Here is an 18,789-nt window from a genome sequence, read left to right on the forward strand (position 1 = left end):
AGAGAGAAACATCGCTCGGTTGCTTCTCGTACGGGCCCCTTCCGGGGACCACACGTGCAACCCAGGCCTGGACTCCGACCGGGAGTCAAACCCGCGCCCCTTCCCTTGGCAGGGTGACGCGCAACCCCCTGAGCCACACTGGTCAGGGCGCAGCCTGGCTTTTAATATCCAGCTGGGATATTTTCTGAGAGAGACCCTTTCCTGAAAATAGCTGCCCCTCTTCCCTCGGGATCTCCTGACTTCCCAGAGTCTGACCTCGCCTCTCAGTCCTCAGCCTCCTACAGTGCAGTCAAGAGAGCAGGAAGCTTGAGGATCAGCCTGGTTTCCAGACGGGGAAACTGAGGCACGGGTGCGGGGCCTGCCTGCGTAGGGCACATGTCCCAGCCCCAGAAGCTCCTGGGGAAGCCGCTCTGGCCAGCGGGCCCCAGTCCACCCCCGTGCGACTCGGTGTGATTTGCGCAGCTTTGTTCTGCAAAGGCGTGGAGCCCGGTGGGGCTGGAGTTTGGGGGCCTAGAACGCGCCTCAGTTCTGTCTGTCTTCCCGGGTTGCAGGAGATCAGTCACCCAGCCCACGCGCCGGGGAGCACCTGGCCGCAGGCCCGGGGGACCGAGGGAGAGGGCAGCTGAGAAGTGTCCAGAAAAGCCCTCAGCCCCGTTCCAGGCTCTGAGCCACCTGCTCCCCCAAAATGGGCCGCCGGACAGGGCTTGCGGGACCATCTGGGGGCTGCCTGCATTTTTCAATGCGCAGAGGTGACCTGAAGGGACCTTGGCATAAGGTAGCCTCTTCGGGAGACTGAGGCCTGAGGGAAGAAGGCTCTTGCCTGGGGTCACGTCGCCAGTCCGCGAGGTTCAAGCGTTGGGCCTGGGCGGAGGCTACTATGCCCCCGGCGAGGACCCCCAGGGGGGCAGCTGTGACTGCATTTGTCAGGCGCCAGGAGTCCCTCTGCAGGTCCCCAGGACCCCTCAGGATGACAGCACCCCCCGCCCCCGGCAGGCCTGGGGTCACCACATCAGCACCCTAACTGGGCAAGAGCCTGCCCCCGCCCCCTCCCGGGGTCCAGGAGAAACACGGCCCTCTCTTCCACCGGGGCCTCTGGCCGGCCGGGGGGCCAGGGGCTCCTGCCCTCACCGGCCCAGCCTGCCGCTTCCTGGGGGTGACACCGCGAACCCAGAGGCGGCCCCGCAGTGTCCACCAGCCAAACCCAGAGGCCGGGATGTGCTTGGAGGGCTCCAGCCCCCGGCACAGAGGGGTGCGGCCTCGGGGCAGAGCCACGGCGGCAATAAGGCCTGAGTTTCCTGGGTCTCTAAGAAACGTCTCTCTTTTGTGCTTGGAAGAAGGGCCTTGGCCTCCCTGAGCCCAAAGTCAGGACCAAGAGAGCCGTGCGGACAGGGGCCGGCAGGGTGGCCGGGGCCGCCGGCGTCTCCCCCGGGACCCTGTCCAGGGAGGGCAGCCTCGCCCAGCAGAGCGGGTGTGGGCGGCGGGAGGGGAGATGACCATCGGGGCCACACCGCCCCGCGACCCGTGGGTCCTGCCAGCCCGGCCACCTGCAGCTGGTGGGTCACCAGGACGACCGTCTTGCCCCGGAGCGTCTTCCGGATGCACTCCTCAAAGACGTGCTGCCCCACGTGGGCGTCCACGGCCGACAGGGGGTCGTCCAGCAGGTAGACGTCACGGTCGGAGTAGACGGCGCGGGCCAGGCCGATCCGCTGCCTCTGGCCCCCGGAGAGGTTGAGGCCCCGCTCCCCGATCTGCGGACGGGGGCCACGGCCACTGCCCGTCTCGGGGCCCCTCCCACCACCCCACAGCCCTCGGGGAGCAGGAGCTTCCTGAACCTCCTCGAGACACTTCTGCAGACTGGTCGTCAGCTGGTCCCAGCTCCTCCACCCCTTGCAGCTGCCCCCAAGGCGGAGAAGCGGCTTCGGCCAGACACCTTGCCTGAGAGGACAGTCTGACAGAAGTGGCCCCAGGCGTGAGCGGGCCGAACCGACACCAGCGGAGCCGGTGGCGCCTCCATGGTGACACCTCCCCAAGGACAGACGCAGATGGAGAATTCGAGGCAAAAGGACCTGACTTTCCCCCGACTCCTGGGACCTTCCTGTCCTCCGGGCGTCGGAGGTGGTGGGCGCGGGGCGGCCGTGGGGCCAAGCTGCGGGGCCGGCTCCGCTCACCTCGGTCAGGTCCCCGTAAGGCAAGCCTCTCAGGTCCTCCTGCAGGGCGCAGACCCGGACCGCACGCAGGTACCTGGGGGCGGGAAGGTCAGAGGTCAGCACGGGGAGGAAGCCCCCACCAGCACCGCTTCCCGGGCTGCGCCTGGAGGCATTGCTGTTGTCACGGGGGCCAGGCGAGGAGGCGTCCAAGGGCAGCTTCCCCGGGACCCCTCGCCTCCCCTGGCCGGACGCAGAGCTGACCCGGGACGTCCAGCTCTCCTCTCCGGGCCTCAGCCTCTTCGCCTGTAAACTGGGGGTCTGACGCCTGGGTCCCCCTGACTCGGTGGTCACAGAACTTGAGTGAGAGACCGGACAGGGCAACCCCTCAAACTCGGCAAAGAACCACGGGAACCAGAGGTAGGAGACACTGGTCCAAAGCATCTGCAAAGTTAGGACTGAAGCTTTGTTTCTATTCCATGCGATCATTTTGAGAACATCAACGGCAACACCTCCCGATACCTCTGCTGCCAGCTGATAACTGCAGGGCTGATTCACTGCACGCGTGCCGTTCACGATGTCAAGACAGCTTTTGGCTGCTTGGCCTAACGCAAAACCGCCAGGTTTATCTTCCTCCCGTCTCACAGCACATGCACGGGAACAGAACCCCCGAACACACGCTGCTCTGCACTGGGATCCGTCCGTGTCCCGGGCGGGGCACAATCCCACGTCTGCAAAAGGCGCCTCTCCTGAGCTCTCGGGTCGGGAAGACGCCAACACCCGTCCAGGTCCGACCAGAGTTTGATCAGACCTCGTGAGAGGGGCCCACATGGCGGCTGTGGCCCACGGCGCCGGCGTCGGCCGCAGGAGGCCTCGAGCTTTCCCAGGTGCCAGTACCTCTGTTGCTCGTACTTCGCTCCAAACAGTATGTTCTCTCGTACACTTCCGTGGAAGATCCATGCCTGCTGGGACACGTAGGCCAGGGTCCCGCTGACCGCCACGACCCCCTGTTGTAACCGCATCTGCAGGCCCAAGCCCAGAGGACACTCAGAGGCCGACCTCGCAGACTTCTCCCCAGGGGCCTGCTGGCCCCTCTCCGTCCCTCATCCCGCGGCATTCGTGCTGAAGGTGCTGGGTGCTGGGTGCCAGGGGGTGCGGGGGGGAGCAGACAGGACGTCTGCAAAGCCCAGCTGTGCAGACCGAGGGCTTCGACACGGCAGCCAAGGCCAGAAGAAGCCTCCCTGCTCAGAGGCACCTCTGAGCCTGGTGTCCTTGTCCTTTCAGAAGCGCCTCCCCTCCCCCTCGCGAGAGTGAAGGCAAAGCCAGGGGCCCCAGGACCACCTGAGCCACGGGCAGAGGTCGGGGGGCGTGCAGGGAGGAAAGAGGTCCTGCTATTTTTGCCCAGAACGTTCCTCATTCATTCGGGATGAGATCCCCTGGCCACAGAGAGGCTGTGAGCACAGAGGCTGGCTTGACCATTTCCCTGGGGTCCCACCGCAAGAACTAGCAGAGGCGAGGCAAGAACCCGGGCCCCCCCTCCTTGCCTGGGTTTTGCAGAGAAGCTGGGGGCACGGCGCCACTCTAGCCTGGGGGTGCGCTTGGCCCCCTTGTCCAGGAGGGCTTGTCTGAGCAGCCGCCCCAGGCAGACGCTGGGCGTAGGGAGGCCACACGGGAGGAACACCTCCAAAGTCACGGTCTCAGGCGCCTGGATGCCGCTCCCCCTGCCCCCCCCCACCCCCGCCACCAACCTCTCTGATGAAGGCCTGGAGGCCCGTGGGTTTAACGACCCGTCTCCTCCTCTAACCCCGACAGAGCTTCAGGCAGAGACGCGGTCCCCACTTAACACACATCGGGGGGCAAACCTGGGGTCTGTGGAAGCTCAGCCCCCGTCCCCCGAGGGCCGGGCGCCACGGGGCACAGGAACCTCCCGGGCGTGGCCGCCCACCATGTGCCCAGCCTCCAGGTCCCAACCCGGCGGGCCGGGACCCTGCCGCGGTCAGGCGGGTGCTGCGCCCTCACGGTGTTCCGCACAGCTCACCTGCCCCAGGAGAGCGGCAATGAGGGAGCTCTTCCCGCTGCCGACGTTCCCGCAGATCCCCAAGACCTTCCCCTGCCAGAGAAATGGAAAGGGACCCGGTCACTCTCCCTGTCCTCACAGGGTCTGGGGACCAAGGCGTCGCCTCTGAGCTGTGCAGGTGGGACCAAGGGGTCACCGCTGGCTCTAGGAGGTGAGGCGGGTGCAGCCAGGAACCAACTCAGGACAGACCGGCAACAGCCAGTGGTTGAAATCTGCTCCCCGCACTGCAGGCGTCTTGGGACTTTGTGGGGGATGGGCAGGCCCTCAGGCCCAAAGGCGGATCTGGCCATTGAAAGGCGGCCAGAGCTCAGGGTCGGTCCCCGGCAGACAGTATCCACTCCAGGTGGCAATTGAGTACGACCCGGCAGAGCGGGAGAGGGAGCCCGTGGACCCCCGGGAGCCCCCACACGCGGAGCAGGACACCAGGGAGGCGGGCACGGGCCGCTCTTGTGTCCAAGCCGACGCTGCCGGGCCGTTGCCGGAACATCCGAGGACATTCTCGTTAAGCCCTGCGCCCTGCGGCCCCTTAGAGCAAAAATGCCCGCGTGGGGTCAGTACGGCTCCTTCCACACCCGCGCGGGACCCCAAGGGCCTGTCGCCGGCCTGCTTGCCCAGCACCCGAGGGTCACCGCCTGTCATCCCGAGTTCCCATGACAGAGTCTTGGCCGCGCACCGGGCGCCCTGCTGGGCCCCGAGGGTGAGGTGTGCGGCCACCAAGGCAGGCGCGGCCGCTGCCTCACGGGGCCCATGTCATCATGGGAGCCACAGGTGGGTGAGGCTGACCCACTTCAGCGGGAAATGGGGGCATCCTGGAGACTGTGGGACAAGAGGCCCCAGGTCTAGGCCCAGCCTCCCCGGGCTCCTGGCTGTCCTCTGCGTCCGGCCCACCACTTGGGGCCAGGCCTGAGCTTTCTCGATTCCTCCCTGTCTTTAGCGGAAAACCCACGAGGCCGACACGCCCCGGTTTCTGCTTATTCATTCGTTTGTTGGGAAAACGGTATTGGGAAGCTTCTCTGTGTCAGGCGCTGGGCTCGGAGCAAGGCCACGGCTGGGACCAAGAAGGACGCACGCCCCCACCTCGCGGGGGCCGCCACCTCACAGGGCCACCGCTGGGGCAGCGACGGCGCCTGCCTCGCAGGGTGACCGGGGTGGCTAGAGGAGCTACTTATGCGCCTGCCCGTAGACATCAGCTGCGGCTGCCTGCGGTAGCACTCTGGCGGGAGGAAGGACGAAGCCGGAAACATTTACAAAAGCCGGTCCCTTTGGGCCTCGGCCCCCTGAGGGGACCATGTGTTCGACATTGACATGGGCTCCGAACTCCTCCGGGGCTCGGAGCCCGGCACCAAGCAGCCGCCCTCCCCTCTCAGCTGGGAGAGGGTGTCTCTGCCGCCCAGGTGCGTAGCTTTAAGATGTGGGGAAGGACGCGGCCTGGTCAGAGACACCCCGCCGCCACCTGCAGCCCAGACAGGGCCGGGGGAAGCCGGGGGGAAGCCGGGGGGAAGCCGGGGGGAAGCCGGGGGCGGCCACGGCTGCGTGGCCCAGGGCGGCGGGCGGGCGGCCGGCCCCATACCCACCTTCCTCACCACGAAGCTGATGTTGCGCAGCGCCGCCTGGCCGCCGCCCCTCTGCTCCTCCAGGCTGGCGACCCCCTGGGCCGCGGGGCTCGGGCTGCAGGCCTCCCGCCGCTGCGTTTTGAGAAAACGTTTTTTCTGGGTCTCCCCTTTCTTTGGGTCGCCTGTCCTGCTGGCGTCTTGCTCCCATGTCAGGGTGGCATTTGCTAAAAGCAAGGCAGTGTCTGGGCCTTCCGGCTGGGCGATGTAAGACGGGGGGCTTTGCGCTATGAGAATTTTCTAAGATTAAAGAAACAGAAGTAACTGGGTAGGCATCATCCATTTGCAAGAATCGCCCCGAGAGATCTTCTACTGACCCCAAATCACCATCTGGGCGACGGTGCCTGGGACACTCTGGGAAGACGTATGCCCCCGGGGAACCTGCGTGGAAATAGTCCGCTGGCTCGCACTGTGCAGGGTGGCGGCCCGCAGCCACCAGGCTCTGGGTCACCCTCGCGGAGCACGCTGGTCCCTGCCACATGTCACCCTCACACCCAGGACGGGCGCTCTGGCCACTCAGCCTCTGGGTAGCGGGCTTCTGGCCTGGCACTGGTGGCTATGAAACCATGGCCACTCGCCCAGTAGCCACCGTGTCCTCTTCTCTTCCTGGGTCCCCACTCCACTCAGGTCAACAAAAGGTCTGCCAGGTGCCCACTGCGCACCAGGTTTGGGGTGGACCCCAGAAATGCCAATGTGAAAGGGCACGGTCCCTGTCCTTGAAGAGAGCGCAGTCCGGGGAATGAGGGGACGGGCGCGGATCACTTCAGTGGAGTGTGGCAGGGACAACGCGGAGGAGGGACACCTGGCTCCCCATCCTGGAGGCCTGTGCAGGGTGGCCCGGGCCACGTGGGTGCAGGAGCTGGGCAGCCAGGGCGGGGCAGGGTGGTGGGGAGAGGGCTTTCCGGTGCGGGGTGCGGCGGGAGCCAAGGCAGGGAACCGCGGTGCCGCAAGCAGCCAGGGTGACCGAGGCCCAGAGCTCAGGGCGGGAAGGGGACAGGAAGGGAGGCGGAGGCGTAACTGGGGACCCACTGACGGAGGGCTCAGCCTCAGGCTGGCGGCACAAGGGCTCCGCCATTTCTAGCAGGTGAATATCAGTGGGCAGGCCAATATTGTAACAGCTCCCCGGGTGCTGAAGGCGGCCGGCAGACGGGGAGGACAATGTCGGGAGGGGACAGTGGCTCTGTAAGCCACGCGGCAGTTCAGGCGAGAGATGGTGAGGCTCTGAAGGAAGGCGGCCGCCACAGGGTCGGAGGGGAGGCTGGGGAGTCAGGAACCAGCGTGTGGCTCCGGCCTAAGGTGCCCACTGTCGCAGCTGGGACGGCCGATGTGACGACGCGTGCCTGCGCGCGCAGGCTTTGTTCAAAAAGGAAAGCGATCGTTCGAGAACACACCTCCTCATCGACCTTAGAAACGGCGCCTTTTAGAGCGGAGGGAGGCTGACGGCCGACAGGGCTCTTGCTGGGTTAGGCATGGGCAGGGGCGGTGGGGGTGTGTGGCAGAGGGACACAGACACCTGGGACCCTTACGGTGACCGCCAGGTGTCTGGCTCCAGTGACCGAGGCGCTTCGGTCGGCTCGCAGACACGGGGGCAGGCCGTCCTCCGGACCGGCACGCCCGGCCTTGCCCTGTCCCGACCGCGACTCCAGAGCCCCTTCGCCCGCCCTCCCTGTGCGTCCCTTGTTTCCCTACTGTGCGTCCCTTGTTTCCCTACTGTGCACGGCAGTTACCGGGTCACCTGGTCCCACGCGAGACCAGGGGCCCTTGAGAGCAGAGGCTCTTGCTTCCTTGCCTGTGCACGTCCCACGGTGCCTTGCGTTAGGGAAGCGCACAGGAGGTCTTGGATGAACGGACAAACAAGTGAATGAAGGGGCTGTGTAGTGGCATAAATAGGGTGCCCCTCATCACCACACTCATCACAGGACAGAGCAGACGGGGGGCGGGGGGCGGCTCCCTGAGAGCCCGCCCCGCTCCTGGGGGCAGAGTAGAGTGTCAGTGTCGTCTCCGCACACACAGGCTCCCTCTCCGCGTTCCCCCAAGGGTGGCCCCCCCGGTCCTCTCTGCCCGTCCCACCCTCACGCCTGGCTCTGCACGGGGCCCCCATGGCCCCCCAGCCAGGGCCCAGCCCCCCCCATGGGTTGACCCGGCTTCCCTGCACCTCAGAGCTTCCCCACCCCCAGATGAGTTCTCCCTGTGCTCCGCACCCCGTGCTGGTCGTACCTTCATCCTCCTGAGAGAGACACTGGCTTCGGCCGCCGCCTTGATGGAGAACGGCAGGATGGCGATGGAGAACTTCATCACGTTGAACATGGCGATCACGCTGAATGCCTGGGGTGGGGGAGGGGAGGCTCAGGGCGGCGGCGGCAGCGCCGGGCCCGACCCCGCTGGGGGCCGCGCTCCCCGGCGTGGCCGACGGTGGCGCAGCTGCGGTTCTCAGGAGAACCGTGTTTTTCATTTCGTGGCTCAGAGATTTCACTTTTGGATTTGCTCCAACGTGGTAGGAAATCTATCCCGCCCGCCCCCGCCTCTGTCGATCCGGAGAAAAGGCGGCCAGGAGGGGCTCTGACCGATGGCCGTCGGAAGCCCCCACCGATCCACACCCGTGCTGGCCCATGCCATTCACTCAAAGCCCTGCGCAGACCCTCCCGAGCCATCCCCTGCTCCCGGCCGCCCCGGCAGCAGCTGGCCCCGGAGCCTGAGGCTCCTGCCCGGCACCGCGCAGGCCCCAGGGGCGAGGGGATGCTCCTGGAAGGACCTGCTTGGCCCTGCCGGCTCTCCCGCCGCAGGGGCCGGCCTCCACCCCCACCCCTCCGCGCACCAGTTCAGGTGTGAGAGCCTTCGTTCACCTGCCCCTCCTTGCAAAGTCCCCTCCTGCCTTCGCTGGGGCCTCCCTCCCTGAGCCCGGCCCCGCGGGTGGCCGGCCTCCTCACTGGGGACTCCATCCTCTCATCCTTGTAACTAGCGGCCCTTCCCCCACCACCCGTTTAGAAGTGAACGACACAACCTCCACCTCCACCGACAAGTCCAGAGGGGCCCTGCCTGCTGCTGCGGGGGTTCCGGGGCCCCTGGCTGCCGCTCAGCCTCGCTGGTCTCGAAGGGGGTGACGGAGGTGCCCCGTTCACCGCGCCTGGGTCTAAACCCACCCCCAAGAGGGCTCAGCGCCCGTGGGGCCCACAGCATGACCTCCACCCCGGACACCCAGGCCCTGGGGGCGGAGGGCCCGGGGGAACCCAGCACCCTGGGCGGGGCTGACCTTCCCCGGCCGGGAGGGGCCCTGGCAGGGAGGCAGCCGCAGGGTTCCTGCACCTATAGAAGCAGGAGCCTGGCGTTCAGGGGATCTGCTCTTGGTCTAGGTTTCTTCTAAATCATCATTTTAGGAAATATTAACTGTGTGTGTTCCATTTGGTTTCAGATTAATCTGTTTGCAGTGTTGCTGCAGGGAAAAATTTCTTTATTTTGTTTGCGGGGGGTCACGGAGCGGTCGCAATAATGGGGCAGCGTTCTGCTCGGTGCGAGGCTGGACTCGAGGACCCTGACGGGGTGCGAGTGAACTGGCGCGCAGGCCCCCAGAAAGTACCGTCGCCTCCCGAGGAAGCTCGCGCAGTAACTGGACAGGCGGTCTCTGGGGACGGCCCCTCACCAGCGCCCTCCACTCCCCTCCTAGAATCCCAAATTCGAGTGCAACCCCGCCCTGCGAGCACCTTCGTTCCCTTTCCTTTCTCTGCTTCTCGCTTCCGCTGACTTCCCTCCAACCACTTGCCCTTCAGACAATGGGCTTTAACATTTTAGCCGTTTGTTCTTTTCCCTCTGCTGGGACCATTTTCTGTCCAGCTCAGAGTTTCCGTGCCCGTGAGTGCACAGCCCCCATCAAAACGCCGGCGCGTCTTCCGCTCCCCCGCCCCCCGGCCCCCGGCGTCCCTCTGGGCCGGCCTGGCGAGGGGCACACCTATTCGGCATTTACCGCGGGCTCCGCGCTGTCCCGGGGCCTTGCCTGAAAGGCCTCCCTCGGGCCTCACAGCCGCGGGGGGCTCTCCTCACCCCGTGGACAGATCACAGAATCACGGCAGGGGAAGTCCCGGACACCGCCCGCGCCAGGACCTCCCGCTCCGCCCACCCAGAGAACGCCCACAGGCCCCCTCGGGGTGGCGGCCGCAAATCCATGCGAATGAGACAATCCGCCTCGTGCGTCTGCAGTACGCCCAAGCCCTAGGCTCCAATGGCGTGGTGGCTGCCAGAGCCGGGGGAAGACAACGCGGAGGTGGAGGACGGGTTCCGTGAGGGCGGAGCAGCGGTGGCCGTAGGAGGGAGGGCGCATCGCGCTGCTGGTGCCCGGGGCCAGGGCTGGCCTCAGGGAGTCAGAGCCCGGCCTGGGCCCGACGTCCACGGCCTGGGGGATCCGTCGGGACCCTTTCACTGCCAGTCACAGGAAAACCAACCCACGGCGGTGAGCGCGCGCTTCACACCTGCGAGGGCGGCAGGGAGGACGACAAAGACGACCACGGGAATGGAAGTGCGGGGGACAGCGCTGAGACACGGGACCGTGGCAGGGCGAGGCCCGCGGGGACCTAGAACAGCGCGGCTGCTGTGGGAGGCAGGCCGGCCCTTGCTCGTTGGGTCTCCACTGTGTTTTCCCAACGTGAGATGCGAGAGGCGTTCCGGCGGCCCCTGCGGCCCCTGAGACCCCGCCGCCGACCAGGGAGGCGCGGGAGGCTCCCCGGCCCCAGGCACTCGCGTGCGGGCGCCTGGGTGCTGCCGTTGCAGCCTGGCCCACCGAGAGCACAGGCGAAGGCGCGGAGGGGCCGCGCACGGGGCGCCGGCTGGAGCCGGGAGCGCGAGGCCAGTGGGCGAGGGGCTCTTACCACGGCAGCGGTGAGCCGGTGGCCCAGCAGCACGTGGCCGGTGAACGTCAGCACAATGGCCATGGTGGACGCGATGGGGGCCAGGGCCGAGTTCCCGCTCTGGACGAGCCCAGCTTTTTCCAGCAACTTCCGCTCCCGCTGCCTTATATCTGCCACACAGAAAACGGGCGGGGGAGGGGGCGTTATTTTGCATGCCGGGCACCTGCCAGATCCTCCCGCCAACGTGCGGAGGATTCCTGCTGCGAGGTTTGAGCGGCAGGAAGAGAGCCGCGGGCACAACGCCAGCCCCGCGGGGAGCTCAGGGCCAGTCGGCTGCCGGCTGGGAGGCGTCCAAGGGCCCCTCCGATCCTTGTTCTCTGTGTGTCAGGAGCCAATACTCCGATGCCTTCAGGACCAGGCAGGTAAAGGTGACCAAGGGGCTGGGCAGAGAGTAAGGCCAGAGGGAGCGTGCAGACGGAGCCCAGTGGATGTTGGGAGGAAGGAGGACGGCGGAGGTCGCACCTGCCCGTCCCTGCCAGGGTCCAGGAGAGGACTTTGGCTTGGACTGGGGGGGAGTGAACTGAAGAGAAGCAGACAGATCCCAGAAACGTTCTGGAGAGAAAGCCACCGAGCTCACAGCTATTTTTGAGCCGGATGAGCTCATCCGTCCTTAACCTTACAAGCAGGCACCCTTTTACCAATTGCTCGGTGCCTCTCATGGCCTTGCACACGGCAACAGCATGGTAACCATTTACTGACTCCATCTGACCCACGTTAAATTGAATCAAGTCAAATGGAAGCAAATTTATCCCCATCGAATCAATTGTATTGAAGTGAATTCAATGGGCGAGGAGGTATTGCTGGATCCTGAAGGAGGGTCCCCGGGGGGGCGGCCAGCGCCCCCGCCTGGGGCCCTCCCTCTGTCCAGCTCAGAAGCCGGGTCCCTGAAGCCACTCCCTGAAATGCAGACCCCCCCGCTCCAGGCCCGATTACACGCTGGTCGGGAAGTATAATTGTAGACCTGGGGAGTCGATTGTAGCAGTGGTTCAGATCATTAACCGGCCAAGCACCTGAGTCTCTGTCAGCAATTATGTAAATATTCCTGCAATTAGATTTGCATTTATATTTGATCACAATGGTTTTCATATCCCCTTTAAAAGGGGAGCTATAGATGCGTGCTCCTGTCTGCGCCCCGAACGTCAAGCCCGGGGCCGCCCGATGAGGACGAGGCCCCTGAAGGCAGGGAGGGGCCTTACGTGGAAGTGGGGGGTGTGCGCGCACACACGTGTCGACATCCAAGTCAAGGGAGTAGCTGGAGACAGCTCTCCGTCGGCGCACAGTGTTGACTGGGCTATTTTTGTAGAAGGCAACTCTCCGGTCAGTGCCGGTGTCCATATGCCCCGGTAAAGGCTAAACCATATGGTGCTCGCCTGCTGAGCCCCTGGTTCACCGGAACAGATGCCTGTTTCTCTTGTACAACCTTCCTCATCCTTTGAAAAGCCTGCAGGACCGCTCAGGGGGCCCCCGTAGCCCCCTTCTGCACCGCCTGACCCCCGGAGCCTTAAGAGCCCCTTGAAGAGCCATTCTACCAGGTACGCACTCCCGTGCGCAGCCGCACCGCCTACCTCGGACGGTCTTGGTGAAGGGCTTCTCCCAGGCGTACATTTTAATCAGCTTGATGCAGGTCACAAGCTCACTCATTGTCTGAACCCGCTTGTCTGTCACCGAAATTGCCGCTCGTCGGAAAGCCGAATTGAGCTTCGCCATAACCACCTGAAATCAAGGGGCAAGCCCTGTGCTGGGGGACCGGCGCTGGGCTGCTGGCGCCTGAAAGCCCAGGGCGGGGCGGGGGCAGGCGGGGCCCCCGGGCGGGGGGGCGTGGGATTCTCGGCCGATCCCTTCCCTCGCGCGGTGGCAGCCAGGGTGGGCTGGGGGGCACCAGGGATGGGGCCGGCGATGGAAACACACGGGTCCCACGGTGCAAAGATAGTGTCGGGGACTTAGACCAACGGGGACGCACGCCTCGGCCCCTCCCCGGGGCACTCCAACTCAAGTTTCTTTAAAAACTACACGGTTCCTGGGAAACGGGGCACATCGGTGAGCCCCCAGCAGGGTCCACGCCCCAGAAACCAAGCCTCCCCTCCAATCCAGGGACCGCGTGCGTGAGACGCAAGCGTGCAGCGGCCGCGGCTGCCCAGGCCGGCCAGTACCTGGATGGGGACGAACGTGATGTGCACAGATATCCCGATGAGAGCCGTGGGACCCAGGATGAAAAAGGAGTACACCGCACACACAGCCATGAGGATGGGGATGGTGGCTGGCAGGGGACAAAACAAGGCAGCTTCAAACAGGGAATAGCTATCGCTCGATAGTATATTGAGCACCTGGGGAGAAAGCACAGGGGTTCAGGCTGGGGGCGGATCGGCCGGGCGGGTTCTCGGCTGAAGGCACTCGCGGTGGCCGAGGGGGGCACGGGGGTCCTCCGGGGACCGGCACGGAGAGTTCTGTGGGCCGCGTCTGGGTCTGACTTGGAAGCGGTCAATCTTTGAGGACGGAGAGGGCTAACGAAGAAAGACAGAGGGGGCTGTTACCACAGGGCAGCCTGACCCCTCCTTGTTGGCACACCTTTGCCGGAAGGAGCATTTCCCAGCCTCCGCCGGGGAAGGGGAAAGGCCACGGGGCTGCGTGAAGGGCAACAAGATAGAAGCCAAAGAGTCCTATGGCACTTTGGAAATGAAAGCGAACCAGCTCAGCTTAGAGGACACAGCCTTCTGGCTCTTCCCTCCTTCCTCCTACCAGCTACCTGAGACACGGTAGGGTGGCTGGATCTCCAGAGCCCACCTTGAACGCTCTGGGAGCCGTGTGCTAGCATAAGGGGAAGAACAATAGAAAGATCCAGAAGTCCCCATACTGGCCCTGGATGGACCCCTTCTGGGTTCTTTTTAGACAGAAGGAAAGAAATTCATTTTGTGAATCCATCATTTTCTGTTCTCGGCGGCTGATTCTAATCTTAATTGACGCAGGATGCCTTGAACATACGTCGCACCATCTGGGGTTCCCTCGGCTAGGGGGGGTTTCCTGTGTGCGTGGCGAGGGTTTCGTTGCCAAGGACTAAGAGCTGCAGCAAACGTCGCCTCCGAGGTCCAGCAGGTGTGGGGTCTACTCTGGCTTCGGACCCCACACACAACCCAAATGGCATCCCCGGACCTGCAGGTCACTCCGTCCTATCACATGACTACGGTGCGCTCCATGCCGCCCCCGTGTCCTCACTGACAGTCAGAGGGAGGGGGGAGGTCGCCCCAAAGCCCAGCTGGGACGCGGGGCCTTCCCAAATCCTCCGGCTTGAACGGAGCGCTTTGAGTCTCCACCACCTCCCTCCGCCCGGAAATGGGACCAAACAGGCGGGACATCGACAAACCACAGGCGGGCAGACGCTCCCTCCAGGAAGCGCTTCGCACACGGTCAGAAAACGCGGCTCTTGGTTTTCCAAGTCAGGCGCCTCCGGACCCGCCTACCTCGCCCACTGAGACATGTGTCAGCATCTTGAAGGACATGAGGTGCTCGAAAACCAGGGTGGAGACAGCCACCTTCAGCCGGATCGCCGTGCGGTAATTGATGGCCCAGGCAAGGGCCCAGAAGAGGACTTTGGTGAACTCGGTGGCAAAGAGGGCTACGCACAGGCCAACGCCCACCCAGACGTCCCCGGCGGCGCTCTCGGTCTGCCAGAGGATTTGGTGAATGAGAACCGTCTGGAAAACAGCGCGGCGGGGAGAGGAGAGGGCCGCTGGGGCTGGGGGTCGGGCCGGGAGGCCTCTGATAATGTCAGCGAGCCAACTTCATGAGGCAAACTTTTTAATTAATTTCAGGGGCTGCCGCTGTGCTCAGCAAGGATTCGCTTTATGAAAATTCGCCCCCGAGGAGCTCGGGGATAATGACAATGCACTAAACCCACCGGCTCGTAGAGAAAGTAACTAATGACATTCTGTGCCCGTCTGGGGGCCTGGGAGGCCGGGCGGGAGCCGGGCGGGAGCCGGTCCGCCCCACTCACCGGCCCGATGGCGGCCATGACGATGCACAGGATGTTGGCCACTATGTCCACCCACACGCGGGTCCTCTGGAACCTCCAGACCACTCGGCCCAGAGAGGCTTTCTCAGGACCCTCTCTTTCCACCTCTTCCTCCCACAGCATTCGAAATCTGTGAGGAAAGAGGAGGAAGAAAAAAGGACTTACGTTTCCACTTGCTGCTTGAAGCCGCTCCGGGGGGACAAACCTGGCTAGGGCGTTTCACACACCCCTCGGCCTGGCCGAGGTGGCTTCCACCGAGCAGCGTGGACTCCCCGTCTCCCCTCCCAGGGGGCAGGGGACGGCAGGCGCAGGAGGACAGCCTGGACTGGCGCCCACGCTGGCGCCTGGCATCGGGGCCCTGCCCGTGCTTCCGTTTCCCGTGCCTGTGGCCTGCCTCCGGCGCGACAGCGGTTCTGATCGGAGGCAGAGGCGGCAGAGGCATCAAGAGAAAAACCTCCTCCCGGGTGGGAGGAGTGTGTCCGTGTCAAAGATGAGAGAGAAGGGCAGTGTGACAGGCAGGTGGAGAGCAAAGAAGGGCTGACGCGCCAGCGCTCACGGGAGCGGTTACATTTCACTCCCGACGCCGAGGAAGCCATTGAAGGCTTTCCAGCCAACTTGCTACGATGATGCTACATATTTAAAAACAAACGTTCTGGCTGCTGTGAGATCGTGGATTATGGGGGAGGCAGAGGTAAACACGGAGACCACAGGAGGGAACTCAAACTCGGCGTCCAGGTGAGACGCAGCCTGGCGCTGGGCACGAGGACAATGGAATTAAGGAGAGACGGATGGAGAGACGGCAGGACCTGCTGATGAGTTAGATCTATGCCCAAAGGGAAGAGGGGCCCAGGACCCCGGGCGTCTGGCTTGGCCAACTTGCAGAGAGGGGCAAGGAGGAAGGCGGGGAGGTTTCATCAGGTGGGGCCGAGGACCGACAACGCAGCCCCGGACAGAGGACGCTTTAGCTGTGAGAGGCCCGGCCGCTGCTCAGCTGGACGCTGGGCATCCAAATCAGAGTCCGGAAGAGAAGCGCGGGCTGAGGGCGGCATGTGCTGAAGGCCGTCAGCTGCATTTGGTGTCCAAGCCTCCGGAGCAGACCTACCACCCAGGAACAGAACACGGCCCCCAACGCAAGGGGGTCTGGGCTGCTGTTGGGAACGTGGAAGGAGACGTTGAAGGCGGAGACGTGCTGGCCAGAGAGGTAGGAAACCCCCGCAAGAACCCGGGTCCAGCTCCCTTTCTTTCTGCATCCCTGGCAACTTCCCCCAGGCCGTAGGCTTGGAAACTCCTGCAGACGGAGCTTCCTGCAGGGCAGGAGCGAGGGGACACAGGGCCACAGCGGCAGGAGCCCTCGGCGCGCGCTCCAGGCTGCACCTTGCACGTCGCCCCTGTGGCCAAAGGGACAGCGGCTTCCAGGAGACTCCAAGGCAGAGAGAGGGCTGTGAGAACTTCCCCACTGTTTAAGACGTTGTGGTCCATCCCGAACCTCAAAGTTTAATGCAGCTGTTAGAGAGCATGCGCTGACATCGAAAAAACCGTATGAACTCTTAACTGAAAATAGCAAAATGGTTAACCAACATATGAGTGTGCTTCGCCTTGTTGCAATGACGACAACAACAACAAACATGACCGTGAGTGGGAGGAGGAAAGAAAGACCTGATCTGCAGAAGACGGTGGCAGATCCGCGCCCACGCTGAACCAGGCTCGCGGGCGGGCGCGGGCACGGGTGGGGCAGGCGCGGGGCACCTCCACCGCCGAACATTCTGCAGCTTCTCCCTTTCTATAATGGCCATGAACTGGGTCAAACCAATGAAACGGACGTTTTGACAAGACAAAATTGTCCAGTACTGGCAGCTTCGCTGCGTTCAACCTAAACCTATTTTGTGATAGAAAAGTCCACCCACGATATTTAAAGGGAAACACAATGTGGTGCGTGGAGCTGTGGGCAACATTCCCACGGAGGGGGGGTCTGCCTGGCACAGAGCAACACGCAATTCCGGACGCTCTCATCCTGCGGTTGTACGTCTACAAACCAACGCACACCTCGGTCCCACGGCCCTGAGCCTCCAGCTGTAGCCCCAGGCAGTCCCTTGTCCCCACCAACCCCACCCAGGCCTCACTTCCCCAGAGACTGGCCCAGTCAGCCCTGTCCACATCTCAGGCTCTGAGAAAGGCCACCAGGACCCATGGGTGTCAATTCCACGCTCAAATAATGGGCACGCACTAAAGGGCTCACAGTCCCCTTCCCGGGGTGGGATCCTCTCCAAGGGCGACCCAAAGGCATCCTGGTACCTTTTGGCGTTGGTGTCGGATGCGTCGTACGGGGACAGCGGGGGCAGGGTGTCCGCCGTCAGCGTGCGCTTGTAACCGCTCACCATCACTGGTGTGAGCCAGGAGAACGTGGCAAAGGAGAGCAGTCCCGCGTCATCCACGGGGTTGGGCGCCCGCCTAGGACAAACGAGGCACGCGGGGTTCCAGGGCGCCGGGGTCGTCCACTTGGCTACAGGAGCGACCACAGCCAAGCTCAGAAGCCGTGACTCGCACCCGGCAGCGCTTTGAGCAGCGGCGTGATCGGGCCAGCTCGTGCGGCTCGGGAGAGCCAGTGGCGAAGTGGTCAGGGACTCTGTGAGTCGGTTGGTAGACACAGGCAATATCAAAAATTAAATGATGAATGGGAATAAGTTATCTTAAGGACAGAGGCAATGAGTACTTGAAATTCATCACTTCCTGGTTATTTTTTAGATCTCAGGAGTATGTAATCTCTTCAGATTACGTAAATCTATTGTGTGCATGTGGAGCCACCACCGCATATAAGTGGGTGCTGCTGAGCATCTCCTTAAATATTAGCTATTGTCTCCCGCGCACCCAAGGAGAGGAGGGGTCAAGGAATGAGGGGGTCTTTCAATGAATAATGGTGGATGGATGATGGATGGATGGGTGGGTAGATGGATAGATGATGGATGGATGGGTGGATGGGTAGATGGATGGGAGGGTGGATGGATGATGTATGGATGGGTGGATGGGTGAATGGATAGATGGGAGGGTGGATAGGTGGATGGATGATGGGTGGATGGATGATGGATGGATGGACGATGGATGGGTGGATGATGGATGATGGGATGGATGGTGGATGATGGATGGATGGATGGATGGATAGATGGATGGAAAGACAAAGGGACAGGCATGTAGAGGACAGTATGGGGAACAGGGGCTGCACCCACTCTTCTGATGGACCACAAACCACTCCTGGAAGCTCTGGCCAGGCCTCCCCCTACCCCCCCAGCTTACTTTGCGTGGGGCCTCACTGGGATCAGGGTTCTCAGGCTGGGGTCGTATCTCTCTGCAAAGGATCTGCGGTGGCCTCGCCGGTCCAGATCAGAGATGAGGTAGGGGCCCTCCCCCACCATCATGATGGCGGTCTGGAGCCCTGGGCTCGCGGTCCAGGGACACTGTCACTCTGCCGCAGAGAGATGAGGAGTCTCACTGGGAGCCGCGGGCCCTCTCACAAGGCCGCCGCGCAGGGCCCGGCACGTGCGGATGGGCTCCCCTGGCCCCCACTTCCGTGGCCACTGCCCCCGAGGAAGACCAGAGTCCAGGTGGGAGGGCACCTCAGAGTGCCCGTCCCGCCCACACACCCAGCACCCCGCTTCCCAGGTGCCTAAGCCCGAGACCAGAGCCCCGGCCTGGAGCGGTCCTGGCCCAGGCCGTCCCCGAGGTCCCCTGCAATCAGAGGCCTCTCCATTATACGTGGCAGCGAATTCTCCCCGGAAGTTTTCATGGCCAGAAACATCAAATAAACCCAACCCCATTGTTTCAAAATAAAAAAATTAAACCTTTTCTAAAGAAGTGGCCCTCAAGGGCATGACTCGTTTTCCGACGGGACTGAGTGTGACGTCCCCCCGGCCGCTCTGCCCGGAGGGGCGTCTGCACCTGCTTTCCAGGCACCGTGTCCCCTCTCCCCAGTGGCCCGTGTGAGGGTCCTCTCATGTCCAGCCAAACGTCCCCAGACCCTGCGGCTCCATCCTTCCAAGGGCTGGGCCTCCCCGTCCTTGGAGGA

The 18,789-nt window shown here is 63.6% G+C and overlaps 1 protein-coding gene across 1 annotated transcript in view; it reads right to left on the bottom strand.

The window, feature by feature from the left end:
* Window positions 1-18,139, bottom strand: part of LOC129068124 (ATP-binding cassette sub-family C member 12-like) — a 40,202-nt gene extending 22,063 nt beyond the window's left edge. The window contains exons 1-13 of the mRNA XM_054570237.1: window positions 18,021-18,139; window positions 17,025-17,180; window positions 14,715-14,862; window positions 14,182-14,415; window positions 12,877-13,050; window positions 12,292-12,439; window positions 10,688-10,836; window positions 8,049-8,156; window positions 5,796-6,071; window positions 4,183-4,254; window positions 3,042-3,166; window positions 2,169-2,241; window positions 1,545-1,748 (exon numbers count right to left, since the gene is read on the bottom strand). Of these exons, the coding sequence (XP_054426212.1) occupies window positions 1,545-1,748; window positions 2,169-2,241; window positions 3,042-3,166; window positions 4,183-4,254; window positions 5,796-6,071; window positions 8,049-8,156; window positions 10,688-10,836; window positions 12,292-12,439; window positions 12,877-13,050; window positions 14,182-14,415; window positions 14,715-14,862; window positions 17,025-17,180; window positions 18,021-18,139 (1,986 nt within the window). The remainder of the gene's footprint in view (window positions 1-1,544; window positions 1,749-2,168; window positions 2,242-3,041; window positions 3,167-4,182; window positions 4,255-5,795; window positions 6,072-8,048; window positions 8,157-10,687; window positions 10,837-12,291; window positions 12,440-12,876; window positions 13,051-14,181; window positions 14,416-14,714; window positions 14,863-17,024; window positions 17,181-18,020) is intronic.
* Window positions 18,140-18,789: the final 650 nt, after the last annotated feature.

This window comes from Pteronotus mesoamericanus, unplaced genomic scaffold, assembly GCF_021234165.1.
Source record: "Pteronotus mesoamericanus isolate MK-2021 breed Mesoamerican mustached bat unplaced genomic scaffold, CSHL_Meso_final contig_202, whole genome shotgun sequence".
NCBI classification, from domain to species: domain Eukaryota; kingdom Metazoa; phylum Chordata; class Mammalia; order Chiroptera; family Mormoopidae; genus Pteronotus; species Pteronotus mesoamericanus.